Here is a 26,660-nt window from a genome sequence, read left to right on the forward strand (position 1 = left end):
TGTGAACACTGACTATAAACCCTTTTCCGTTCCCGCCGTCTATTGCTTCCCGTGAGTTCTACAAATCCTGCGTGCCCGCTTCCGATATACATCAGTGCTTCGGGATATCATCAGCGGCTAGTGTTTGACGTCAATATTTGAAGCAGCTGGCCACCATGTCTTTTGTCGACCTACTGTTCCCCCAGGCTGAGCTTGAGGCTCTTGGGAACAAATGGCATGAACCGGCCCCAAAGAGGAGGAAGCTGGAGTCTGGGATTCCGCGAGGGGTAAGGGGGGCTCCAGCAGCACAGCGGAGGCAGAGTTATGAGACAAACTTGGGTCAAGAGCGCCATAGGCTCTCTGCACTGACGGCGCAACAACATGGGATACGGTCATCGTGCCCCGAGGATAGCAGAATTCCCCATACGAAGAGGTCGAACTCGGACTCTCAAGCGCTGTTTCCGCCCGTGAGCAGCACGTCAACCCAGCAGTCCAAGCACCCAACAAGCAACAAGTCATGTCTCCCGAGCTTCATCGAGCCTTCACTTCTGAGGAACTACCTTCGTCACCTCCATCCTAAAGACAGCCATCGTTACACAAGCCCCAGCAGTCCCAACACGAGTTTTCATACCGCCGAGGATGCTGTGCCTTCCCCAGGCTCGCTGGTACTAGATTCAGCTCCATCTCCTGCCTCTACCGATAGTTGCCCAACCCCTGGCACTGTGTGTGACCAGTTCCGCTCCGGACCATTCGGCCACCTGTTTGATGGTATGCGCCTCACCGACAACGAACGAGACTTGATGGAAGATCTACTGGGTGGGACTCCTCCAATGCAGCAAGAGGAAATTCCCACCCGCAAGCGCAGACAGGACCAAAGCAAAGTCGAAGTGGCGCCCGAGGACTACTCTGAGATTGACGAGTCGCTGCTACGGACAATGTTCCCTGCAACTGCACAGGAGGGTGCCGAGGGCCTTGGTGATGAAAGACCGAGGGAATACGACGTGCATTCATCTGGGTTGAGCCCGGCGACCGAGGAACCACAAGATGAGAAGGATGTCAGCAGTCACCGAGGGATTGTCATCTATGATTATGGTGCACTCAGTGTTGACGACTTTTTCGATCTTGACGAGGCATCGACCTGAGTTTTGGCTACCGAATCGAGTACGCACATGGCCTTCGGCTGCGGTGGTTTTGGTCACCGTTCAGGCCACATGCCGTCCCTACATGCGATGGAGGACGGGAACGGTCATCAGAGCTAGAGATTTACGCCAAAATGATAACAATACCCAATTAGCATGATGACACGCCTTGCGCCTTTCACATGCGTTCTCACTTGCAACTGGCATCTCAATTGGTCGCACCTGACGCATTCCTTCCCAGCTCGCTCTCTAAACCCTGCCTTCCTTCTTGCGGTGGACGGATGTCGCACTTTCAAGCGTGAGACGGGTTCAGTGACCAGGTCATGCTACCACCATTGCAAAGTGCCCATTATCTGCTCTGGTACTGCTTGCTCATCATGGTGCCGCGTGAGGACCACGTTAGTGCATCATCCGGGCCTTCGGCCGCTCGACCCATCGATTACCGGAAAGTGGACTACCACTTTACATCGATCTGACATGAATCCTCTTCGGCCGCACCGGGGCTCGCAGAAGCATGTGCTCTCAACAGATCTCACTAGAAGTAACATTCTGACAATCTCTTACTGCATTCGATAGTAGTCCGACTGCTTCTCTCCCCAGCAAAATCGAAATGGACCTGGTAGCGACCGGCGCATCAACTCCGGCGGAGCTTGGCGGGGTACGGCTAAGGGAGGATGCCCGGAAATGACACCTACGTGCTACTACTGTCCAGGACCTGAGGCCACAGATCGCCTCTCTGCCACTACACAGTGCACCAGTCTCGCATCGGTGTCAATCGAAATTACTGACCGGTCCCCCTCGACATCCTATGTGAGACTGAGCAAAAGTAACGACCGTGGATCATGACATGTTGATTCATCTGGTCGACTCGGCCCACGAGAGCCTCGCATCACGCATAGCATCACGTTTATCCATGATTTCATTGCAAGAAAACCCCTCAAACTCCGGATAACCTTGTCCAGCCGGACTCTGGCGTCGTGGTAGACTGTGACGGAGAGCTAGCGACCAGAGCCACGAACCTGCAACCATATCGAGGAAGGACAGACCCAACATTAGTCGAAAACACCAGCAACATTCCACCGGAAGCAGTGGACGGGTGTCAAAGGATGATCATGGATTGACGGCAACGCTAAGACAAACCTTGCACTTTACCACCTTCCTGCACGATCCGTTCCTGATCAGGCACGAGAGACGGGATACGTGATCTACCCGGGAAGAACATGTAGCCGCGGTAATATCTCCTCCAATCTGCGATCTCGTCCGCCAGCCTTCCCAGTGGGATAGAATGCTGGTCATCAGACGCGCCATCGGATCCGACGTAGCATATCACCTAGTAGTTTAACGTTGGTGCATCCAGCTCGCCGAGGCTCCTGCAGACACCGCCTCCCTCAAACCTTAAGGCAAAGACAGGCGGGCCCGGGCTACTCGCGCAAACCGGTCGTCGCATCTTCCGCCCAGTGATTCGGTGCGGATTTCATTGGGTTGCCGCGAGGCCGGTGGCCTGTGGAAGCCTGACTGTCCAAATCCGATCCCGCCCGCCGTGGCTGCCGCTGGCCGAATCGGACTCTCACGCTCGCCACCGCGATGCCCGCTTCTGCGTACCTCGTGTTCCTGATGCTGGTACGAGTGCTGTGAGGGAAATTCGTCCGAACTTTTTTCTGCATTGCTGACTGTCTCCCCTGCACAAGTCATGCTTTTGTCCGACATTGACGGAACGACTCATCCGGGGATAAGGAGCCAGTGCGCCTCTTGTACTCAGGAGATGATGTGGGCAATCACAATATACCTAATTACTCGACATTAATTTGTGCGGGCGGTCAAATGCAAAAGACCAAGCAACCACCTTTGTATACTCCGTATGTTGGGACGGGGAATACTTCGCCTTCCAAGGCCCTCTCCCACGGTGAAGATGCTGGAATTCGAGGAGTCATCCCGAACCGTTGACGCAGGGCCGATGTGCTTGCGTAGTCAACCTTTCATCGATGTTTACTCAACCCCGGCAAGTCTTCATCGTCCAGATCCGCGTTAGGCCCGGCATGCCCAGTCTACCGTGTGTGTGTGTGTATATGCATGCATGACCAATTCGAGGTCGAGGTTCTCGACGTCTAGTTGCCCACCCCCGCAAAGGGAGCACCCTTGCGCGACGGCATGTTCCTTCACCCTACTGTGTAGGCGCACGAGCTACGATCGCAGTGCCAAGTAGACCGTGCAGATGCCATGCATTTGTACGGGCCACTCACTCGGCGTGCATTTACAGTCTCCTGTGGTACTCGATCCGGCGCGGCAGCCTGGCTGAGCAGTGACTTGACGTCAGCAGGACCAGCAGCCTCACCAGCCTCGCCCTCGTCTTTCTCGCCTTCGAACCATCCCAAGGCGCCGGTGAGTTGTGCGCGCGCGGACGAGGCGACGGGTGACAGCATTCCCCCTCCCAGCACCAGAATATTGCACACTGTATGTTTCTCTGGACGTGTGGGCCAATGAATGGTAGGTACCTATGTACCTACCATTGAGGTGTACCTGGGTAGTCAGGCAACCCGAGTGTGAGGTAGGGAATACAGGTATATACATACTGTACGGAGTACTGCCAAGGATAGAGTCCAACACGAATATGACAACTTAGACCTCTTGTATGGAACTCTCGAGCTCGCCACCCACGACGAAATCTCTGCCATCTTGATCTGGACAAAGTACACGGTACAGTAAGTACCAAGTAACTGTACGGAGTACTGTGATCAGATACGAAAAGACATCTACAATATATGCTCCTTGCGCAAGCTGCTTTCCACGGGAGTTGTCATTATCATCATGGCTATAGTATTATAATCAGTGGTGGTGGTGTCGTTGAGTCCTCCGCTGGAATCGTGGGTGGTTTGTGGTCATTACAGCATATCAATGTTGACCCGTGACTGGCGGCTACCGACCAGCGACCAACGACCAGCGACAACCGGTCCTCGGACCGTGATACGTCTTCCGAATAAAGGTACAATACTCGATCCCACAATCACGGTCATGTCATGTCATGTCATCTCTGAAACGGGGAATTGTGTACTGTAACGCGCACTCATCCTCGAGTTGTCCAATCTTGCCCCTTTCCCTACCCATCTTCCTGCGCGTGGACCCAACTGAGTCGATCGCCCCATCTCGAGCCCTGACCTGTAATAAATATTGGTACTGGACTACTACGAGGACGGTAGCATGCATGGCATGGCACTGTCTGGCGTGCGTATTGCCTCTTGCTTGACCATCCCAGAACACGTGCCACCGGGTCGTGAGTACGTAGTAAAGTTACGTATGCCATTGCTCCATCATACGCCTGGCTGGCTGGTATCGACGTCTTGACATGTCATGGGAATTTCAAATTGGAGTTGCAATTATATGGTCCACTTCTCGACGCGGTCCGCGTGCCTGCCACACAGTCGGGCTCGATTTCACGTTCATGCTTTGTCCCCGACCACTTCTGCTTCCTCACAGCGTACCGGGGATTGCGATACAGGCCATAGCAGACGACCAGCCAAGCGGCAGTTCCTACTCAAGGTGGCTAACATGCAGCTCAGTCCACATGTCCATGCTGGGCCCGAGGCTGGACCAGGACTGGTGTATGAAAGGAATGGCCATTGACCAGGGCGAAGGGTGCGTTGATTGCCTAGGTTGTCCTTGAAGCGTGATCCTCTCGGCAGCGGCTTCTAACATCACAACACAGCTCCACACAGTTGAGCACGCCTCGATCCTTCCAATCAGGATAAAAAATCGAGATAGACAACTCAACCCAGTTGGTCAACCCCCAGCAGTCAACGCCAAGCAAGCGTCCACCGCAAGCCCTACTCGCCCTTCCTTCTGCCGCACCACGTCATCGATGACCTCCTTGTCCAGGTTCGGAAACATTCCACATAGAGTGTCGACCACAGTCCTGTGTTCGACTCTGGAAATGCGTCGTGCTTCAGCTGCTTCGGCACTTGCTTGACGGGCTGCGGCTTCTTGCGCATCATAAGAGGGTACGGCACCGGCCTGAGCTTGAGAAGGTGGCGGTTGAAATACGCTTGGACTCAGCCGTGGAGGAGGCCGAGGTGCTGGGTTCGGGCTCGGCCGGCGCTCCTGCGATGATGTATCCTGATCGGAGAATATCCGTCCGATCGTGGAAAGAGGCCTTTGGATTGTCCTCAACAAGCCCGCAACACTGTCATCCGACCCGTCTCCGGAGCTGGTGTTATGCCTGTTCGGATCCCTGCGGATGGGACTCCGTGAAGTCACATCCATAGAGTTTCGTGGAGTGAGTTCCGGTTCTGCAACTGATGATTTCTCTGCAAACCCAGCTATAGGGCTGAGTTGCTCGTTCTGACGGTTTTGCTCCGCGATTTCCGCCACCGCATTCTCGACATTACGCTCGAATTCCTCATCACTGACTGTGAGAGTTGTGCGATCCAAGCCTTCAATGAATTGGATTGCGCCGGACAATGAAGAGAGATAGTACCCGGCCTCGCCGACGAGCTTCTCCTGATTTCGGAAGCGCAAAATATACTGCACATTGGAGACCATATTCTCTGGGTTGGCCTGCAGAACCACGTAGATCAACAGGGGCACGAATGAATCCGCCGAGGTATCCGAGCTCTTGGAATTCTTGAGCAACCCGAATATGACCTTGCAGCAGTTCAGAACGCAAATGACCTTGTCCCGAGGCGCTCGATATCCCTTGATCTTGAGAAGTTCCTGTTGAGCAAGCTTGAGGAACCTCTCGCCATTGGGTCCCACCGGAGCGATGTCGAGGTGCTCCTCTCGGACCCAGCTGTAAATCCTTATCTTCTGCGCTAGAATATCGTCGCGCTCCACGTCTTCCTGGTGCTGGCCACGTCGTCCTGGCACCGAGGACTTTTCCAACTCTTTCCGTCTCCCTCTAGATCGTGATCGCCCAAGCTGAGGTGGAGGGGGAATTGCCGGAGAAAAGGTTTGGGAGTATAATCGATTCATTACAAGCTTTTCCATTCCCTCTTTGGCGTTGTCGAACTCATTATCCGACACTTCTCGCCAAACGTCGCAGAGAGCCATCTTATTTGTGATAAACGCCAGAAAGTCGCCGATAATCTTGACCTGCTCATGAACCATCCATTGCTTCTTTCCAAACTCTGTTAGAAAGGAGCGAAGGAATTTAGCAACCGGATCAGCAGATTTGTGCCGGAGCTGCTCGAGAAATCGGTGAAAGTCAAACGGTAATTCAGGTTCGGGTTCTGGAGGCGGTGGTTGCGCCGGCAGAGAAGTTGTCGAGGCTTGCCCAGGGCCCTTCAACGGTGGACTCCTCAGAGGACCTGACTCATGGTTCAAAGCATCTTGCGGGGGCGAAGGCAGAGGCTTTTCTGAGTGATGAGAGATGACTGGAGATGCTACGGTGTCCAATTCCCGAGATCGAAGGTGTTCCAAGCTTGACCTCCTAGGTGGGAAACCACTGGTCGACCCCAGGATAGGACCTGTCAGTTCGTGTCTGGGAGACATAATTGATTCCTTTGAGGGGGCCGCTGTCTCATCATCGAATTGGTCCATGATGCTCTGAATTTCTGACGTAGACTCCACATCTGGGTCATTGTTCGGCTTCTGATCAGGCAACTCTGCATTGTTATCCTCTGTTTCCGGGGTATAGGCCGGGTCTTTCTCATTATACTCTTCTTCTGATAATCTCACGGACGCATGTCTCGATATGGCTGGGGTCTTCGGAGTAGGGTCGAGGTATGGCTTCTCGCTAGCCGCTGGCGGTTCAGGAGGTGGAGGAGTGGAGGGAAGGAGTTTTGGTGACGGGCCATGGTTGCTGTCAGACTTCGGATCATTGATCTCAAGTCTGTGGATCTGCTCCGCGGCGCCCGTTCCTGGTTCACTGGCTCCTTCCGAAAATACATCTCCAGAAGAGTCGTCTTTGCGGACGACTCCCCCTGTATCTGTATCTGGGTCTAAATCTATGAGATTTGGCTCCGGTATTTCCGTCGGTACGGTTTTCTGCTCGGTGTCCATGGCTGCATGGCTGTCGTTCGATGACATTTGGCAGATGGATGTAGGGTAACTTTGACATTAGCCGGTGATCAGCACCACACCGTGCTTCGTGAATGGAGGCGGGTTCGGGCTGGTGCAACCACCAATTCAGTGGTAATACATGCTGGATGACGACAAGGCCGATCAGACGTCACGCGACGATATGGTCCTCGGGCTCCTCAGAGTGTCGCTGAGATGAGGAGACTCGAGTCCGCGATAGTTTCCGAGGTAGATGTGCCGCAACAGAGTCTCCTTTTCAAGGAAGCTGGACTACTTCAATCCTTTGCAAGGATGAGTTGTCGCAGCCCTGCATAACTGTCGGAGATACTGCAAGGCCGCCAATGTCGGCATCGTGCAGCCGCACATGTGGGTCGGGAATTGCAGCTTCTGATTTGTCGAGGAAATGGCAGTATTCGGGTCGAAGGTCGACGCTCACTTTCATTTCACTTCCGCCTCATCTCCATCCCATGTCCACCTCACCAGATCGCGCAGAGGTATATTCGGCGGCAGCAAGTGGCCGCATCGATTCGGCGCTCTCCACGGCCAGTTCAGCTTGATGTGCGGCATCTTCTTCTCTCTCGCGAGAGCACGTGAGCTTTGCCCGGACGATCTTGTCAAGGACGAGTTGATTGCGAGAGGGCCAGACAGCTACAAACAGTTGCACATCGCAGTCCCTGCCGCACCCCGCGACATAGTTCTCACATTCGTCTCTTCTGTTCTAGCACTGCGAGGGGACTATGTCCAACAGCAGCCGTTGCAGGAATCCTCTTCGGGATCTGTCCTCTGTTGGAATGGAGAGGCTTGGAAAGTAGAGGGGACCGCGGTTCAGGGAAACGACTCGGCACGCATATTCGATCTTCTTGTGCATGCCTCACATTCAGGTGGCTGTCAAGATCATCGGCAGCGCATAGTCCAGGTCCTTTCCGCTATAGCCGGGCCCTTCGCATTCGTCTTTTATGATGCGCCAAATTCCACTGTCTATTACGGCAGAGATCAACTGGGGCGGCGCTCATTACTCGTCGCCCACGGCAGGGATGACTCGCTGACAGTGTGCAGTGCTTTCACCAATCCACTGGATGCAGGAGACGCCGAGGTCTCCACGTCGGCCCTTCATTTTGTTTCGCTGGAAGATGGACACATTGTGTGCGGCGACCTGCCGTGGCTTAGCGGGCTCGCCATCATCAATAAGACGCAACCCTCGTATCCCCTTGAACCGACTCCTTCTTCTACTAGTGTTACCAATCTTCTGGACCATCTAAAGAGTGCTGTGGCGACCAGGGTTTTGAACATTCCTATTCACTCCCACAGTCAGAGTTCTGCACAAGTTGCAGTCCTTTTCTCCGGAGGACTTGATTGCACATTGCTTGCTCGTCTCATGCATGAAGTCCTACCCGAGGAAGAAGCAATAGACCTGCTGAATGTGGCATTCCAGAATCCACGTTCCCTCGCTGCCATGGCTAATGCTACAGAATCGGCCTACGAGCTGTGCCCAGATCGAATGACGGGCCGCAGCAGTCTTGCTGAGCTTTGTCAAGTTTGCCCGGGTCGACGGTGGAGGTTCGTGGCAATCGATGTCCCCTACACCGAATCACAAGCCCACAAAGCCACCATACAACGACTCATGTACCCGCACAATACAGAAATGGATCTTTCCATTGCCATGGCACTCTACTTTGCTGCCCGCGGCACTGGCAGCTTCTCTGAAACCCCACAGCTTCCGGCAGCAGAGGTCAAGCCTGTCACCTCCAATGCTAGAGTCCTGCTCTCTGGATTGGGTGCAGATGAGCTATATGGTGGATATTCCCGACACGCTGCAGCATTCTCTCGGGGAGGGTTCACCGACCTCGCAGGCGAACTTGAGCTCGACTTTAGCCGGATCGGCACGCGTAATCTGGGTCGGGACGACCGTGTCATGAGCCACTGGGGGAAAGAGGTGCGTTATCCTTACCTTGACGAAGATCTGGTAAAGTTTTCTCTAGCTCTTCCAGTATGGGAAAAATGCGGATTCAGAGTTGAAAAGAAGATTCCAAAACATTACGAACAAGTGGGTCGGGCGACCCAGCCTGAGGATCTTGAGCCGGCGAAGATGCTGTTGAGGCTGGCAACATGGGAACTAGGGATGCGTACTGTTGCCTCAGAGAGGAAGAGAGCAATTCAGTTTGGCGCCAGAACCGCGAAGATGGAAGTCGGTAAAGGGAGGATGAAGGGAACACATGTCTTGGGGGCTGCAAGATGACATGGTCACCGCTCTCATCCCCCAGCATTGGAGTGAATGAGCTCTGAACGATCCCCGCGGGGGCAGAGCGAGCAGATCGGCGGCGGTGATGACACATCACAGATACTTCTGAGGCTTCAGAGCTTTGAGCTGGTTGCAGGCATATCAAGCACGCGTTGCAACCGCCAAGCTGGCCCATGAAGGTGAAAAGGCAAGTCTGAGCCGCAGTTCTTGGATCTCTCGAGCCACGGCGATCGGCTCATTGATGACAACAGCCACTCATGAGGTTACGGGATTTGTTTGCAGCCATGTGCTTCAAGAGCCGGCCTTGCATGTATTCCATTGCGACGCGAGGTACTCGTTGGAGCAATGCAGCTTAGCTCCTCCTTTCCGCATCGAAGCATCTTCCGGACCTGATGTACCATTTGAGGACCTGGATCCGGCGGAGAAGAGCGAGTCTCCCCTCTCCACCTTCATCCCCACCAAGGAGCTAAATCTGGTCTCACATATTTTTAGTTGCAGGAACCGTCCGCTCAAAGGGCGTGATGACGGTGCTGCGTTTGGCGAAGGTTGGAGGATTGAAAAATGGCGTTTCTGTGATTCAGTCCAGAGACCGACCCTGACAGCGATTCACCAGCAACGCCCGCATTGATGGACACCGCCTCGCTACCCGCTGTCGAAGAGGTCCGCTCTAATGACCTAGGAAGGCATGAGCTTGCATATTTTACCGAGACCGGCAAGGAGGAATCAGGATCTACAGTGCCTGCATTTTCGAACCCACAACCAAACGTCAACGACAGCGACAAGCACATCGACACAATCAACATTGAAGACCCCGAAACGAATCGCGTTCCCAACGACGAGTTCCCCGAGGGCGGTCTTCAGGCATGGCTAGTTCTAACGGGTGCATGCCTTGCTCTGTTTGCGTCCTTCGGTCTCATGGTCTCCATCGGCACCGTCCAGGAATATCTTCAGAACCACCAGCTGTCAGCCTATACATCCCGCGATATTGGTTGGATCCCCTCCGTCTTCGTCTACCTCGCCCTCGGCCTGGGCATATGGGTCGGGCCACTCTTTGACCGTTATGGTCCACGCTGGATTGCCCTGCTTGGTAGCATTAGTTACATCGTCATGGTTTTTCTCCTGGCAGAGTGCAAGAAATACTGGCACTTCCTGTTGTGTCTGGGCTTTCTAGGAGGAGTCGGAGGCGCAACTCTTACAACGACAAGTTTGGCAGTGGTCTCCCACTGGTTCAAGCGGCGACGAGGGCTTGCTCACGGGATCGCGATGGTTGGTTCATCGTTTGGCGGCGTCACGATCCCGTTGATCTTAAGAGACACGCTACCCAAGTACGGCTTCGCTTGGTCGATGCGCATTCTAGGCTTTCTATTTTTCGGCTGCTTGGCCATAGCGAACGTGCTGATGAAACCACGCCTTCCACCTTCTCCCGAGGCAAGGAAGCAAGCCATCATCAGTCTCGGTTTATTTGGGGACTTGAAATTCACGTTCCTCACCATTAGTGTGTTTGCATTTGAGATCGTCCTCTTTGGTGCGCTGGGGATCCTCCCGACATACGCGAACCACGGCACTGGGTTCCCTCCTGATACCGGCTTTTACATCATCTCAGTGTTAAACGCAAGCAGTTGTTTCGGACGAATCATTCCGGGATATATATCCGACACGATTGGTCGCTTTAATACGTTGCTGGCCATGATCCTCTTTACACTTCTGCTGATGCTGGTTATCTGGCTTCCGTTCGGACATAGTTCCCTCGCCGCACTATACATTTTCTGCACACTGTTTGGATTCGGCACCGGCAGCTGGATGGCGCTTACACCGGCATGTATTGGTCAACTCTGTGAAGCAGAGCAATTTGGACGCTTCTATGGCACTTGCTATTTCATCGGGAGTTTGGCTGCTTTGGTGTGTATCCCCATCAGTGGCCAACTGGTGGAGGCGGCGGGTGCCAGGGTGATGGTGGGCTTTATGTGTGCTGTCACTGCCTTGGGTATGGGGACCTTCATGCTCAGTCGATGGGCTTGCCTGGGCTGGCGGTGGAGATGGAGAGTGAAGGTGTAAATAGGTGCTGGAAAAGCAGGCAGAGTAGGAGTTGTCCTCCTGTGCTGCCGTTTGCTAGTAGACTGCCATATTCAAGAGAACGGTTATGCATTCGTCTGTCCGATATCTGTACACTGCTCAACGCGCTATACATACAGGTGTATTCATCATTTTGCCGTGTCTGGTCAAGCCTAGTATAGATTGTATATCCAGGTGGTGCCGGTTATGTGAAAATGACCCGTCATTGATATGAACTGCAGGCCCGGACATTCTTCGACTCGACCGCTCATTAGGATTTTCCAAAATTGGAGTCCGCGTGCAAAGAGGTTGCATATTCAGATTGGTCCGTCCCATGGCCCTCAGTGCATGGTCCCTGGATGAACTGTAAATATGCAGGCTCAGTTTCGTACCGTCCCTCTCTATGCTGACCTATCTTGTCCTTCGTGATCTGATACTCTTACCCTGTCGACGACAGCGTATGGTGGAGTATAGATTTTCTGGTATTATTGTCCCGACCGCCTCGAGAATTTCATTCCGACTCCCCGTTCCCAAGCTCGATAGGCTTACGAGGATCTTTCGATGCATGCCGGTAGCGGAGTTGGCTTATGATAGCGCTTGTTCCCCCTAGCAATCGTGACTGCGGGATAGATGAGAAGCAAGCCTCCGAGCAGACTGGCAGCGCCCCCGAATGCTTGGCCGTGCGTGTAGTTGTCTGCCTCGGTGTCCACGAGGGCACCAGCAATCGGCCCACCGATCAAGGCCGCCAAAGCAGCACCCGCCCAAGCCATACCGGTCCTTGCGCCGACGACGCTCGGTGTTGGGGACATGAGAGGGACGACTGCCGCCGGGATGGCAACAGTGATGCCGGCCATGAATCCCACAAGAACGGCCCATACTGTGATGCCGCCAATGTCGTGAATAGCTATCCATCCTAGTATCAGAATGCCCAGACAGACACTACCGGCCGAGAGGACGACGGCAGGGCCAATTCTGTGCGCGACCAGGGCAGGAAGGATCCGACCGGCGAAGCTGCCCGCGTTGAGGATCGCCAATAGGTAGAAGGCGTAGGAGACACTCGTCTTGATCGAAAACTGGGCGTAGGGCGTGACGAAAATCAGAGGGACCCAGTAGCCGAGGAAAGTGAAGAACAAGCCTACAAACAACACCACGAATGGAGGCTCCCTAATCGCAGAAGGGTCAAACAGCGGTCCTTTGGCACGTCGATGGGTTGGATCGGGCCGGAGGAGGAAGTAGGTGGCTATCATCATCGTGAGGATGATGAACCCAAAGATACGGTTGATCCAGCCAAAACCTATCCCCGGCTGCAGTTGGCGGAACATGATGGGCAGCACAATTCCCCCTATGGCTGCTCCAGATGAAGAACCCCCGATCGCAAGAGGACGCTGCTTGGCAGTGAATGTCTGGCTAATGACTGCGATCGACGGGATATAAAGCATGCCGTTGCCTTGAACCGGGGTCAGTACAATTTGCTGGTTGGCACCAGACAATGGGAGCTCACCGAGACCGATACACACACCCTGGGCCAGGATGACCTGGTAGTACTCCTTTGCAAGGCTCAGCATCATAAAGCCAAAGACGACCATGGCGCCTCCCACCACCAACAAGGTTCGGATATAACCGCGGTCATAGAGAGCCCCTGAGACGATCCCCGTGAAGCCCAGCAAGGCGACTTGGACGGTGCCAATCCATGATATGACAGATGGGGTATGGTCAGCAAGCAGGTCCTGCTGATAATAGGCCTGGTATGCACTGAAGGAAGATGCCACGCCCCATGTGGTGAAGAAGACGAAGAAGGTTCCAAGAATCCGGCAGACTTGGGTAACGTTTCGTGGACTGGCTCGACGACTGGGGACGGAGCCATCTCCAGCTTTCGCGAAGCCTGCCAGCTGCTCCCTAGGGGCGTCGCTTAAGGCCGATGTTTGTTCATCTTCCTTAGTTGTCATGACAATATGACGAGACCGGACCGAACGTGCTGGGTTGTCTCTTCAGGCGACTGAAGAAGACAGATGAAGAGTCAGTGAACTTATGCCCTTAGCACCCAGCGCACTTTACGCTCCCAGTAAGGCGAAGGCGCCATCGGCATATAGCCACGGCTCCCTTGCGGACCGCTAAATCACCGTGGTGGTGGTGGCAAACTCTTTCTTATTAAAGCCAATGACGCCTAAGGCGGCACGACGCCCTGCACCTGGTGCCCCATCATGCCCCTGTGCGTCGCTTGATCCTCCGTACTTGGGGAGCCTGTTCAGGCCGCTGCATGCGGCTCAAAACATGCAGACTCGCTCGAGGCCTGTCCGCATTTTAGTTTGGCTGCCACCGACATTCACTGACCCGGCCGTCACTACGCTTTCAGCCTGGCTCTTGTCACGACGTGAATCTTCCCGTCGTGCAGTGTGAATCCAGCTCCGCTCCGTCATCGTTCTGCGATCCAGCCCGATGACTTGTGCCTTCATCAAACTCATCGCCGTTTGAATCTTCCGACTATCAGCCTTGCCTTTACCTTTCTACCACCCACATTCGCATTCAGACAGAGCGTCAAGATGTCCGACACACAAGATGTCAGAGACGAGCACAAAGACACCCACGAAGATGGCGGTGAGGAGGAAGTAAGGACACAGCTCGCGGCGCCAAATGGTTGCAGCCTCGCCGACACGACCTTGCGCTGACGATATTTACAGGAAGAGATTGCAGCAATGAAGAGGCGCGTTGCTGAGATGGAGTCTGAAGCCGCCAAGCTACGCGAGATGCAAAGTCACCTTGAACAATCGTCGGAGAGCGTGCCTAGAGAAGACCGCGAAGACGTAGATGCGCGCAGCATCTTCGTTGGGAACGTGGACTACCAGGCGACACCCGAAGAGATCCAAGCACATTTCGCAACTGGGCCCGGGACCATCAACCGTGTTACGATCCTCCTTGACAAGTTCACGGGTCATCCCAAAGGGTGGGTTTAAAACATCCAAGCACTTCCACACAAGGCTTGTTGAAGAGCTGGACACCTGTGGAAAAAAAATCATTTCATGCTGCCTGGCAAGAGATGGATTGCTAATGGAACCCGTCGCGCAGGTATGCATATGTGGAGTTTTCAGATCCAGGACTGGTGGCTCAGGCGTTGGTGCTCAATGAAAGTACCTTCCGTGGTCGTGCATTAAAGGTGTGTGACAAGGCGCGATTGTTCTAGAGTTGATGCTGACCAGGACCGCACAGGTCGTGCCTAAACGTACAAACCTTCCCGGCATGACGCGAGGTAGAGGCAGAGGCGGTCCTATGCGCGGTGGTCGAGGAGGATTCGGTGGACGAGGAGGTTTCGGCGGCGGCTATGGCGGCGGCTATGGTGCTCCAAGAGGGGGTCCGCGGGGCGGGTTTAGAGGACGCGGCCGTGGGTTTGCACCGTATTGAGCGATATCAGAGCTTGCCCCGGTCTCGAGAACGGCGTGGACAGGGTGGCACGCGACACAATGAGGCGCTGAGAGGGCTGCGGTCGATTTGGAGATTCCCCCCGACTGCACTTGCGCCGGGCATCAGGGCATACTGAAAAAGAGCTCTAATCGACTGGAGGGATTGCTACCCCCAGAGGCGGTGCAGGTTTACTCGTTTATCAATCGGTCATCTTGGAATCAAACGCGTCAACATTGGAAGGGGCCAAAGCCCCGGAACTGTAAGAGTTATGGAATCAAAAGGAGCAACCCAGGGGAAACCTGCTAGCAGACCAAAATCACCGCTGCAACGAGATTAATAATGCTATCAGGAGTCGATCTTGATGAGCGGGATGTTTCCTCGCCTTATTGAAAAGTACAGTCCCTCACGGTATACTTAAATACTCGTGCCGATGCTTTGACCTGACCGTGGCCTCGTTGCCTTATTGGCCTCTATGACATAAGCGGGCACGTTTCTTGCTCATACACTTTCTGCCTCTGAGTTGAAAGGGAAGGTCACCTCGATCTCGCCAGCAACTCTGGTTATCTTCACTACGACGGTGGCACTGTTGACTGGAATCATTCTTATTATGCAAGCATGACCTGAGCGACGAGGTTGCCTTTGTGTTTGGCCTGGCTTCATACCGTCCCTTCCGCTCTCTTAGCGTGACTGCGCCACCATTGAAACCGCCAAAGTTCAAACGGCCACCCAAGACTGAGTAATTCACAGCCGAATACGATTGCGCGCCTTCAACAACTTCACTGTCAACGATCCATCACTTTCTCTAACCTACGGTATTGCCGTTACGAAGTCGACCCTGCGCACCGTGAGCCACGAGCACGATTCTGCTTTGAACCGATTTACCCCGCCGATTGCAGCTGTCCGCAGGCTAGACTCCCGGACCACGGTCCTGTGGTCAAGCATCCAGGATGCCTGAAGCAAACCTGCCTGCGTACGTGGCTCTCATTGCATCAATCGTGAATCCAGGCTGACTTCAAGGAATCAGAGAGCCTAATCTGCGAGTGACAAGTTCGTGGACTTCCTTTCGCTGCGGTCTATCCGGCACTCGAAACTGACCTCCCACAGTTATTGCGGCTGACGGCCTGTACAAAAGAGATGTCTTCCGTTAGTACAGCACTCAGGATCTACAAGGACATCCATGCTAAGAAGATGCAGGTTTCCCCGACCCCTTCGCTGTTGCGACCATCTCCGGGGAACAAACGAGGACAACCTCCGTCATCAGAAAGACCTTGAATCCTTATTGGAATGAAGCGTTTGACATGTCCGTCACCCATGCCGGAGTGCATTATTGGAGCATAACGTTGACTGCCCACTAGGAGAGTGACAGAAGACAGCATTTTAGCAATTCAGATCTTCGACCAGAAGAAGTTCAAGAAGAAGGACCAGGGCTTCCTCGGGGTCATCAATATCCGCATCGGCGATGTCATCGACCTGGACATGGGTGCAGACGGTATTTCACCAGCCTTGCAGAACTGGAACACGAACTGATCATCAGCTAGAAATGCTTACCAAGGATCTTAAGAAGTCCACCGATAACCTCGTCGTCCACGGAAAATTGATCGTCAATCTCTCTACAAACCTCTCGACTCCTCCGCCTCAACAGAATCGACCCGCGCCGAGTACCGCGCCCAGTGTAAATGGATCCTCAAGTCTCCATGCCGGCAGCAGTACCAATGTTAATCAAGCACTCCCCGTCCGATCCAGAAGCCCCGCATCCCGGACAGCCACGTCAGGCTCTGGAGATGCGAGGTCTTCGACCGCGGCGATTAATCCACCCAATGCGCCATCACAACCCAATGGCACAACTAGTGGTGGGAGATCTGGCGGGTTCAGCTCCTTCGAGGACAGTCAGGGACGGCTGCCTGCGGGCTGGGAACGTAGAGAAGACAACCTTGGCAGGACTTACTACGTCGATCACAACACGAGGACCACAACATGGACTAGGCCATCCAATCATCTGAGCGAGACCGAAGCACGCAACCGCGTCGAAGCGAATATGCAAATGGAGCGGACTCGTCACCAGAACCGAATGCTCCCTGAGGATCGCACAGGCGCCAACTCTCCGAACTTGCAGGATTCTCGAGGATCGCCTCAACCACCAAACGCAGTTTCAATGATGGCTACAGGAGCAACCACCGCTGGGACCGGTGAACTTCCTGCTGGGTGGGAGCAGCGACATACCCCTGAAGGTCGGGCTTATTTTGTCGACCACAACACCCGCACTACGACTTGGGTGGACCCTAGAAGGCAGCAGTATATCAGAATGTATGGCAACAATCCTGCCGGGAACAACACCACCATCCAACAACAGCCGGTCTCACAATTGGGACCATTGCCCAGCGGGTGGGAAATGCGACTCACCAACACTGCCCGCGTGTATTTCGTCGATCATAATACAAAGACCACCACTTGGGATGATCCACGACTGCCATCTTCACTGGATCAGGGCGTGCCGCAGTATAAGCGCGATTTCAGACGGAAATTGATCTATTTCCGCTCTCAACCGGCCTTGCGTATCCTGTCCGGCCAGTGCCACATCAAAGTACGCCGTGGCGCGATTTTCGAAGACTCGTACGCCGAAATCATGCGACAGAGCGCTACCGACCTGAAGAAGCGGCTGATGATCAAGTTCGACGGAGAAGATGGTCTCGACTACGGTGGTCTCTCCCGGTTAGTATGCCGGAAGATCTAATCCTTGGTTTCTACTAATGTCTGCCACAGCGAATTTTTCTTCTTGCTCTCACACGAAATGTTCAACCCTTTCTACTGTTTGTTCGAATACTCGGCACACGACAACTATACTCTGCAAATCAACCCCCACTCTGGCATCAATCCGGAGCACCTGAACTATTTCAAATTCATCGGACGAGTGGTCGGCCTGGCGATCTTCCATCGTCGTTTCTTGGACTCTTTCTTTATTGGCGCGTTCTACAAGATGATGCTGCGAAAGAAAGTCACGATCAACGATATGGAAGGTGTTGATGAGGAATACCACAAAAACTTGACCTGGATGCTGGACAATGACATTACCGACGTCCTTGACCAGACCTTTTCTATTGAAGATGAACAATTTGGAGAGACAAAGACGATAGATCTCAAGCCCGGCGGTCGAGACATCCCCGTCACCAATGAGAATAAGAGAGAATATGTCGAGTAAGTACCAGCTTGAGCGGCCAAACTGTGAATTCGACCTACTGACCTCCCTCAGACTTCTCACGGAATGGAAGATCCAGAAACGCGTCGAAGAACAGTTCAACGCTTTTATCACCGGCTTCAACGAACTCATCCCTGCTGATCTGGTCAATGTCTTCGACGAACGTGAACTCGAGCTTTTGATTGGCGGTATCGCCGATATCGATGTCGACGACTGGAAGAAGCACACTGACTACCGCGGATACCAAGAACAGGACGAAGTCATCCAAAATTTCTGGAAAGTCATCAGGTCATGGGACGCCGAGCAGAAATCGCGCCTGTTGCAGTTCGCTACTGGAACAAGTCGTATCCCTGTCAATGGCTTCAAGGATCTGCAAGGTAGTGACGGACCGAGAAGGTTCACGATTGAGAAAGCTGGAGAGATAAATGCTCTACCCAAGAGTCATACCTGGTGCGTCTTGTGTCCCACAGTCCGTTCGAAGATCACTCGCTAACAAGAAGCCAGCTTTAACCGTCTTGATCTTCCGCCCTACAAGACATACGAAGCGCTAAACGGCAAGCTTTCGACAGCCGTCGAGGAGACGTTGGGCTTTGGCCAGGAATAGTCCGAGGCATTGAAGCGTGGACGACCCCTTTAGCGAACCGCAGCCGATCACTCACCATGAAGAACAAGGGCTGTGGTGTGGCAGCAGACAGCAGAACGGGCTTGCTCCACCTTTAGTAAGGTCTATGGGCGCAGCGAAGCACCGTCCACGGCGCCGCACAGCTTATGATGTGCGGGTGAAGAGAGCAAATTTGTGTTGATATGCACCGAATGCACGGAGATGGATTGGGAACCTGTACAAGGATCTTCTTGGGTCGGATCCTGACACCTGTGTCGTGGCGAGCGGTTTTGTTGGGCGACAGTGCGTCGCTGGAGGTACCGTGATACCTGGGTGGTAGCGTACAGAGTCAGAGCAAAGCAAGCAGGTCCAGATGATGGAGTATTAGTCTTACAACCACTTGGGAACCATGAAATGCGCACATGCGCATCCGCCAGACGATGCATTTTACTGTTCTGCTTGGCCATGGTCATGGCCATGGTCATGCTCAACTTCGCCCGGCCACGTCCACCCATCTGCCTCATACGGGGGGGGCTCCTCGTTAGCGTCCAGTGGCTCATCCGGCCGAAGGAACACGGGTATGTACCGCGACGACGAGTCATTAGGCGTGGGATCCCTTGTTGTTGGGCCTCCATGACACCCTGATTGTATTGGATCCGGGCTTCTGGTAGATGGTGATGGTGTTGATGTCGATGCGGTCTGTAGCATTGCAGTCGGTTGCGATGACGACGACGACGACGACGACGACGACGATGCCACGGACGACGGCTGCGACAAGTATTGCCGGCGGCATTGACTTGCTCTGCTTCTTCCAAGTTGGAGAAGACGGACGTCAGCTCCGTCGCCTCGACGCTGGGGTGGTGGTCGTCGTCGTCGAGACTGATACATCCGCGCGCCCGAGTCGCCTTCTCCTGATGGCCTTCTGCGTAGACATTGGGGGGGATTCGTTCTCGCAGAGGGGTCGTCAGACGAGTCGTTATCAGAGTCGATGTCGATGTCGATGTGTTGGGCCCGGTTGTCGTGTAGCCCAAGGCCATCTTTTCCGGACGAGGCGGTGGCGCCCGGCGCCTTACCAGGCTTGAAAGACGGGACGGGGTCATCTCCCTTCAGCGACGCAGCAGCCTTTTCCTTCCCCTTTCCCTTCCCCTTTCCCTTCCCGCTCCCTTTAGTAGTTGTGTCTGATTCGTGTTCGAGCGCAGCACCCTTTCCCCTGCCTTTGGTAGTGGTGCCTATTTCGCATTCGAGCGATTTCCGCCGACGTTCCTGCGTGGTCCACACGTGCATCACCTCGCCATAGTCCTCGATGCTGGCCTCAAAGTTGTGTTCTCGTTGCATGAACTCCCGAGTCGCCTCGTGACTCAAGTTTTGTTCGAGAAGACAATCCATGATCACGGCCCTGTAAGCACACCATTCCGAGAGACGGTCCCGTGGCATTTTACGCATCGCGGCCGCCAGGGTAAGCCGGTCTGCTGCCTTTTCAGCGTTGGTCTGGGCGAATGGCATGTCTTTTCCGGCAGTTTCTGCCCTGAGAGAGACGCCTCGGGGTGTCGGTGCGGCCTTTGCGCAACGTGATCTCATAGCCAGCATGAAGTCCCTGCTATATCGCCAGTAGCCGGTCTTGGACGCGAAGACGGCGTCCGGGCTCGGCGCCGCCGACGGGGCCATGTAGTTCTGATAGTTGACCGTGTCGAGATGGCGTACCAGTTGCGGGACATCGGCGTCGGGATCGTCCCGGACGGCGTCGTCGCCGCGCATCTCGCGTCGTGACATTGTACGCTCGCGCAGCCGCTTGCGGTTCCATTCCTCCACGTCCGCGGACCGGGACGCGGCGTGGCGGGCCCGCGCCTCGATGATCTTCTGCGTCCAGTGGTGGCGTGTCGTGCCGCCGAGTTGGCGCGGCAGGGCCTTGTTGCACCATAGGCAGATGCGTCGCCGGTCTATGTCCTCCGCGGTGAGTGTGTTGGTGCAGGATTGGCCGTGGCATCGTGTTTCGCTCGAAGGTGTAGAAGTGGAACTGGAGACTGCCGAGCGGTTCTGGGCGTCCTTGCACTCGAGACAGAGAATGCCGTCCGTTTTGAGGGTGCAGGTGCAGTAATCGCGTGTCGAGCCTGACGGGTCGTACCATTGTTTTCGGTTCAAGGAAGACGAAGACGAAGATGAAGATGGAGGAGATCCAGAGGAATGATCCGACCCTGGCGTAACGTCAAGCGGATACCGGCACGTCTGGCTATCGTTGCCTGATTCCCAGCATTGCTTGCAGAGGTACCGCACCCGGTTCGGGAAGGTGTTCTCGTGGCCTTTGAACAGCGAGTCCCGGACGATGCAGGCGTCACAGATCGGGCGCGAGCAGTATCGACACGGCTTGGGTGCGGGGCCTTTCGTGTGCGTTCGGGAAGAGCATTCGAAGGGGGCCCGGTCCTTGAGCCGTTGCCAGTAGACGGTGCCGTGGTGGCCGATGTGTAGTTCTGGACGTACTGAGTTGGGTGTCTCTGCGGTTGTCGGCGGTAGTTCGAAACCGTGCAGAAGAGCCCGAAGTGTCATGCTCAGTCGAGAAACCACGATCAGATCGCCTACTGGGAGATGATGGCTCAGTGTACTGGCTACGGGCCATCGCGAGAGAAGTTGCTCGATGTTGGGGGAGGCAGAGGCTGCCGTAGAGGCAGACGTAGATGTCGGTTGGTCCATTGCTGAGAATCCGAAACAGTGAGAGGTGTCTATGCAAAAGGATGATGGACTTTATACCGTTAGACAGACACTTGCTGTATGACGCTCGTAGTGAAGATCATCTGTCGCTCCCCGGTGTCCACTCTCGATCTCACTGCAGGGCAGTGACAGGGACTTCTTCGAAGAGCTACGTGTATCGGACCGCGGTGGAAGTGACGTGACCTGGAAATGAATAGCTATTCATGATGGAACAAGGGGAAAGTGCCTTGCCTATTTACTCTCCGCTCCGAATATGTTTACATGGTGGTAGTCCATCACAGACGAGGCGGCTGCGACAAGGCTGAACTCCAGCCTTGCGTGTGTGGGTCTCTCGCATTTTTGGGGATCAAAGTTTCGAACAGTAGCTTTGTTTCTCGCCGATTGCCATCGTATCGGTTATACTGCCTGAGGCGCTGGTTTGCGAGTACCATGACGAGTGCTTTCTGTTAAACCTCCAGTATCTACCCGAGCAATCGCTGCTCTCCCTCTCTCCTACCGCAACTGTTATTACCCAGCTTCTCGACTATCCTGTTCTGTCCTGTGCCGTCGCAATGTCTCTGCAAACCTACATTGACAGTGCGTAGAAGCGACTCCCTGCAGCTCCATGACGCTTACTGACATGTGTATGTGCAGAAAAGGTTCTTGTCATAACGGTCGACGGCAGAACTCTGGTCGGAACGCTGCTCTCGTGCGACCAGGTCACCAACATTGTTCTCAACGACACGGTCGAACGCATTATCCGGCCGGCAGATGACCCTGAGCCCAGCTCGCAGGTCAGTCACGGCCTGTACCTTGTGAGAGGCGACAACATCACAATCGTGGGACTGGTGGACGAGGAGCTAGATAACAGCATTGATTGGGAGAAAGTCCGAGGCGATGTCATCGGGTCCACGAAACATGTGTGATTGAAAGAGTCTGGATGTGGACACTCCACGACAACACTCTTCACAAGCGCCCAGGAACTTGTTCCCTTGTTCTCCAGGTCGGAGGAAGGTTGGCAAGGACACCCGAGAACATTATTCGATCGAGACAGGATACCAGCATATTCGCCGAATTAAGGGAACAAGCGGCCAACCCCTTCTTGTGGTGGAAACGTCGAGGAGGAATGATCCCTCCTTGGAAGAAGAGTATGTGAGATCCATCGATCATTGCATAATTGAATGTTAACATGGCGCTGAATGAAGATGATCTATCACCCATCCCTCGAGGCTTTCTGGGAGTCCTTTCTCGGTCGAACGACTTGGTCAGCACGCTCGAATCAACGCGCCGAGTCGCTAGAGGGATACTCGGTCGGAAGCTTCATGGAGTGCGCTATGCGTGTTCTTACAACCTTAGAATGACGCTTAAGGACGATGCACATTTTCGCCTCCATCTCGATGGTCTAATTTCTACAGTCGGATTTCGTTCGCGTCATCAGCGCCCTTCTGCTGAGGATTCCCCCTAGTCTGACGGGCTTTGCCCCTGACAATGCAATCTCAATCCGATATTCTGTCTGTGGCAACACCAACTCGGAATGTCGATAGGCCATTCTCCGCTCTGGAACTCAATAAGTAAAGCGGAACGCGGGATGATCATCTCCAAGGTTGTTCTTCTCGTCATCGGGCAAGTCATATCTGTCATCTCTTCGGCCTTGGTCGCGCAATCTGTTCTCCCGCCTGATATGGAACAGGAACAGCACAGCGCTGAGGACGCAAACCCAGACAAGGCCGAGACCTAGTCCATATCCAAGTTCATACTCTGGTGCTTGACTCGCCAAGAACATGTTTCTGGCACATCTGTTAGGCGAAGGGTTCAAGGCATTCTAGGTCCACTTACGATGCAATGATGCCACCACAGTTACCAAATCCAATCACTGAATCTTGTTAGCCTTGTTTGGGACGGCGCATCGCAAGTGTTGCTCAAAGGCCCAGATCTGGACGACTTACTCATCGCTGAACTGACACTGCGCTTATAATGGCCAGAAACATTGTTGTTCAACCACACGAGGGTAATCGGTTGTGCGATATAACCGCCGCCAACAATGGTGAACAGAGCGAAGTATCGGACCCCGACCGCAACACGATGCATGTTCAGCAAGATGGCGTATCCGAGGGTCGCAAGGAGACAGCCTCCGAGGATAAACCCAAAGCGGTGGTGCATTTTGTCGCTGATGACGGCGCACGTCAAGGCGCAGACGGTCGCAAAGACGAAAATGGGAATCGACATGACTTGTGCATGGATCGAGGTCCAACCAAGCTGTTTCAGAATCGTCGGGGTGAAGAATGCACCACTGTAGCTGGTTGTTACGATCCCAAGGTACATGGCAATACTAAAACTGGGTTAGCCCTTGGATCAGCCAATCTGATCAATATCTTACTGACCCAAGATAGATCTTGATGTCGCTGAAGACACGCTTTGCTGTTGTCTTGTTCCAGTGGCTCATGTTGGCGCCTTCGACGTCCATTGCCAGTCGAGCGATGAGTAGCTCTCGTTCGGCGGGCTTCAGAAACTTCGCAGTCTCCGGCCAATCCGGGACGAGCCAATAGGCAGCAATGGCTACGACGACGGTGAAGATGCCTTCGAGGATGAAGATCCATCTCCACCCGGCGTAGCCTCCGATGCCGTTCATATGGGCGATGGCATAGGCCAGGAGACCGCTGAAAGCGCCGGCTATGATGGAAGCCGAAAAGAACAGATTGAACCGCCATTGGAGCTCGTGGCGCTTGTAGAACCTGTGGCGTTGTTAGCATGACGTGATTTTGGTACCTCCAGTTTTGACCCGCCGATCTGTCTAGCAGAGCTGGTCGAGTCGCGCGCCTTACATCGAGATGAGATAGAGGCAGCCTGGGAAGAACCCGGCCTCGGCCGCGCCGATGATGATTCGACAGACCACGAGCCCTGCGAAGGATTGTGTAACGCCCTGGCAGACCGTGATGACGCCCCAAATCAACATGATGGATGGAATGAAGATTGACGGCCGAATCCGCTTCAGCAGGAGGTTGGAGGGAACCTCTAACAAGATGTAAAAGACGAAGAAGGTGAACAGGGCAATGTTGTAGTCTTGGCCGTGCATGTTGAGGTCCTCCTCCAACCCCTGGATTCGTGCATTGCCGATGTTGATTCTAGAATAACGACACAGGTCAACTTGGGGGGGTGTTCTTCAGCGCACTTGAATTGCCAATGGGACTCACCGGTCGATGAAGGCGCAGAGAAAGAGCAGAAACAGGATGGGGACCAGGTTGAGGTCAGTCTTCAGCAGCACCTTCTTTTCCAGGGCGAGGTCGATTTCTTGAGCCTCGCCTTTGATGCTCACGCTGTTGAAGTCCAGAGCATCCTTGTCGACAGGCACGTCCTCGATTTCGGACCTGTCGTGGACCACCTTTTCAGCCATTGTACCGGAGTCAAATACACCTTCTGGAGGACGACTGGCTCAAAGGGAAAGAGTGCACAGATGTTTTCGAGCCGCGGTGATTGCAAGAACAAAGGGCAGGAAACTTTCGAGGTGTGGAAATCGAGGCCTGTCTGGATGGCAAATGGGTCCACCGTTCAATTTATCGTTCTGTTATCAAACTCGTCCAGCAAGGACAAGGAATTGACAGATCGATGGATACGCTAGCAGACCGAGGATTGCTACCGAACACGGTCATGACCATTGTCACGACGATTCCGCTCGTGGCGTCCAGTCAACCTTTCTCAGGTATGGGGTTGCATGGAGCTAGAGATTGCTTTCCTGGCTTTTGACTTGCTTCAATGGCTGTCGCTCCGCATGCCCCAGACCTTGGCTCAGCTAAGTACTCGCTCCAAGACTGTGATCGACGCAGACAAGCAAACTCTCTGCTCGGAAGCAGCCCTTTCCGCATAAAAACATTGGGAGAGCGCGCGCGAACACTTCCAACGGAACTGGTGATTGCTGCTCTGTGCCAGTCGGATGGATTGAGAATCCTCTTGCCGTCTCGCCTGCCGGGACGGCAAACGGATGAGGTCCCTGGAGATTTGAAAATGTCCTTTAACCAAAGAAAAGCCGGGGAAGCTTTCTCCAGGTTTCACAGGGCGGAGGATGCGCAGGCAGAGGCAGGGTATGTCCACGTACAGTACCAGGTCTTCGGTCCGGAACCCGCAAGCAGATCCATTACCATGCGTGCCCTGCATATCCCCCTACCCCAGGACAGGACTGGCACTGGCGTCTTCGGGGCACCGGGGTATGCCTCTATATGGTAAGGCACACCACCAACCAATACGCACAGAGTTCCAGAGCCAGGAGTGTGATTGTCTTGCCAGCATGCCAGCTCACAACGGCGCTAGGGACCAGGAAAGGAAAAGCCCGAGTGCGGAATCGCCACGAGGCAGAGCGCGCGGGGGGCGGATTGAAGCCGCGCTCAGCCTGTGGGGCGCCGCTCAGCCAATGGGAAGTAAGTGGTTCTCATGCTGTGTTTCTCAATTTGCAGTGTGTCCCGTACATGCTGTCCTCCACTCCGTACAGTCCAGGCCTTTTACTAACCTGCGCATTGTGCTCGTTAAAGAGGCAACCCTTTCCGTGTCGTGGATACGAGCTCAAGATATACCCGCCAAGAGAGCCTCGCACTTGTCGCTTGGTTATCCTCAAGAAAGACCTCGGAAACCGGAATGGCCATGCGAGATTCCGATGTATTGGCGGCGCGGCCAAGTCGGCGGGTCTGTGCAGGAGGAACATGTTCGTCAAGAAGGGAGGAAGAAATGCCATCGCGCGAACGCCGCAAAGACTCCTGAGTCGGGATGTGGATGGAACTCACGCCCATGGAGAAGAGGAGGTCGGGTCGGTGCAATGTTCAGACAGCCACGCGTTCCACGCTTGACCTTGTCCTGCCCTTTTTCAGAGCAGAAGGTGCTACCCCAGTAGAAGCAGGGGGAGGGGCCGACTTGGCGTCACATGCATCTCACCAAGACTCGTACTTCCGCTCTCCCTTGCTTATGCCGCCTCGCCTGTATTGGAACGACGTGTTTCCTTTGTCTCGATTCTGGACCGCGAATATGTTCTCCCTGCCTTACCCCTGGGGAGTGAGTGAATGGTACTGTACACAGCATACCTCCCTGCGTCCCTACTTCCCACGCACCACATACCTCCTCCCAACCCGACGGGAGTATTCTGCACACAATCTTCGCAGTCCAGGTACGTACGGATGCCACGGTCTCCAAACACTACGGCCCACCACTTCCGTTCGTTGATCTCCTCTGCCTAGACGAAGTGGCAGTCGGTTTTGACCTATCCGAACCGATCAATCCAGTCCAGTCCAGTCGGTAAGAGAACGACAAAGTACGAAGTCCGACTCTGGTTCTGGTTCTGGTTCTGGTTCTGGTTCTGGTTCTGGTTCTGGTTCTGGTTCTGGTTCTGGT

The 26,660-nt window shown here is 54.3% G+C and overlaps 10 protein-coding genes across 10 annotated transcripts; 6 read left to right on the top strand and 4 right to left on the bottom strand.

Annotated features, from left to right (window-relative positions):
* Positions 1 to 155: 155 nt before the first annotated feature.
* Positions 156 to 1,121, top strand: G647_06509 (uncharacterized protein; the record flags this gene model as incomplete). Its single annotated transcript, XM_008730829.1, has 1 exon — positions 156 to 1,121. One exon carries the CDS (start codon positions 156 to 158, stop codon positions 1,119 to 1,121), a length of 966 nt encoding a protein of 321 aa, XP_008729051.1.
* A 3,771-nt stretch (positions 1,122 to 4,892) lies between these two features.
* On the bottom strand, positions 4,893 to 7,136 carry G647_06510 (uncharacterized protein; the record flags this gene model as incomplete). Its single annotated transcript, XM_008730830.1, has 1 exon — positions 4,893 to 7,136. The coding sequence occupies one exon, from the start codon at positions 7,134 to 7,136 to the stop codon at positions 4,893 to 4,895; it is 2,244 nt and encodes a 747-aa protein (XP_008729052.1).
* A 547-nt stretch (positions 7,137 to 7,683) lies between these two features.
* Positions 7,684 to 9,363, top strand: G647_06511 (uncharacterized protein; the record flags this gene model as incomplete). Its single annotated transcript, XM_008730831.1, has 1 exon — positions 7,684 to 9,363. The coding sequence occupies one exon, from the start codon at positions 7,684 to 7,686 to the stop codon at positions 9,361 to 9,363; it is 1,680 nt and encodes a 559-aa protein (XP_008729053.1).
* Positions 9,364 to 9,993: 630 nt separating this feature from the next.
* Positions 9,994 to 11,421, top strand: G647_06512 (uncharacterized protein; the record flags this gene model as incomplete). Its single annotated transcript, XM_008730832.1, has 1 exon — positions 9,994 to 11,421. The coding sequence occupies one exon, from the start codon at positions 9,994 to 9,996 to the stop codon at positions 11,419 to 11,421; it is 1,428 nt and encodes a 475-aa protein (XP_008729054.1).
* Positions 11,422 to 11,963: 542 nt separating this feature from the next.
* G647_06513 (uncharacterized protein) lies at positions 11,964 to 13,364 on the bottom strand (the record flags this gene model as incomplete). Its single annotated transcript, XM_008730833.1, has 2 exons — positions 11,964 to 12,865; positions 12,920 to 13,364. 2 exons carry the CDS (start codon positions 13,362 to 13,364, stop codon positions 11,964 to 11,966), a joined length of 1,347 nt encoding a protein of 448 aa, XP_008729055.1.
* Positions 13,365 to 13,958: 594 nt separating this feature from the next.
* On the top strand, positions 13,959 to 14,814 carry G647_06514 (uncharacterized protein; the record flags this gene model as incomplete). Its single annotated transcript, XM_008730834.1, has 4 exons — positions 13,959 to 14,024; positions 14,097 to 14,359; positions 14,482 to 14,569; positions 14,623 to 14,814. The coding sequence occupies 4 exons, from the start codon at positions 13,959 to 13,961 to the stop codon at positions 14,812 to 14,814; spliced, it is 609 nt and encodes a 202-aa protein (XP_008729056.1).
* Positions 14,815 to 15,761: 947 nt separating this feature from the next.
* On the top strand, positions 15,762 to 18,611 carry G647_06515 (E3 ubiquitin-protein ligase RSP5; the record flags this gene model as incomplete). The annotated part of the gene is made up of 9 exons (XM_008730835.1): positions 15,762 to 15,784; positions 15,839 to 15,861; positions 15,919 to 15,957; positions 16,009 to 16,114; positions 16,170 to 16,303; positions 16,353 to 17,523; positions 17,575 to 18,006; positions 18,062 to 18,457; positions 18,512 to 18,611. 9 exons carry the CDS (start codon positions 15,762 to 15,764, stop codon positions 18,609 to 18,611), a joined length of 2,424 nt encoding a protein of 807 aa, XP_008729057.1.
* Positions 18,612 to 19,209: 598 nt separating this feature from the next.
* On the bottom strand, positions 19,210 to 21,293 carry G647_06516 (uncharacterized protein; the record flags this gene model as incomplete). Its single annotated transcript, XM_008730836.1, has 2 exons — positions 19,210 to 19,376; positions 19,436 to 21,293. 2 exons carry the CDS (start codon positions 21,291 to 21,293, stop codon positions 19,210 to 19,212), a joined length of 2,025 nt encoding a protein of 674 aa, XP_008729058.1.
* Positions 21,294 to 21,862: 569 nt separating this feature from the next.
* G647_06517 (uncharacterized protein) lies at positions 21,863 to 22,216 on the top strand (the record flags this gene model as incomplete). Its single annotated transcript, XM_008730837.1, has 2 exons — positions 21,863 to 21,887; positions 21,945 to 22,216. 2 exons carry the CDS (start codon positions 21,863 to 21,865, stop codon positions 22,214 to 22,216), a joined length of 297 nt encoding a protein of 98 aa, XP_008729059.1.
* A 638-nt stretch (positions 22,217 to 22,854) lies between these two features.
* G647_06518 (uncharacterized protein) lies at positions 22,855 to 24,681 on the bottom strand (the record flags this gene model as incomplete). Its single annotated transcript, XM_008730838.1, has 6 exons — positions 22,855 to 23,077; positions 23,127 to 23,163; positions 23,237 to 23,619; positions 23,672 to 24,022; positions 24,113 to 24,412; positions 24,482 to 24,681. 6 exons carry the CDS (start codon positions 24,679 to 24,681, stop codon positions 22,855 to 22,857), a joined length of 1,494 nt encoding a protein of 497 aa, XP_008729060.1.
* Between the last annotated feature and the right edge of the window lie 1,979 nt (positions 24,682 to 26,660).

This window comes from Cladophialophora carrionii (genome assembly GCF_000365165.1).
Source record: "Cladophialophora carrionii CBS 160.54 unplaced genomic scaffold supercont1.5, whole genome shotgun sequence".
In the NCBI taxonomy this organism is placed as follows: domain Eukaryota; kingdom Fungi; phylum Ascomycota; class Eurotiomycetes; order Chaetothyriales; family Herpotrichiellaceae; genus Cladophialophora; species Cladophialophora carrionii.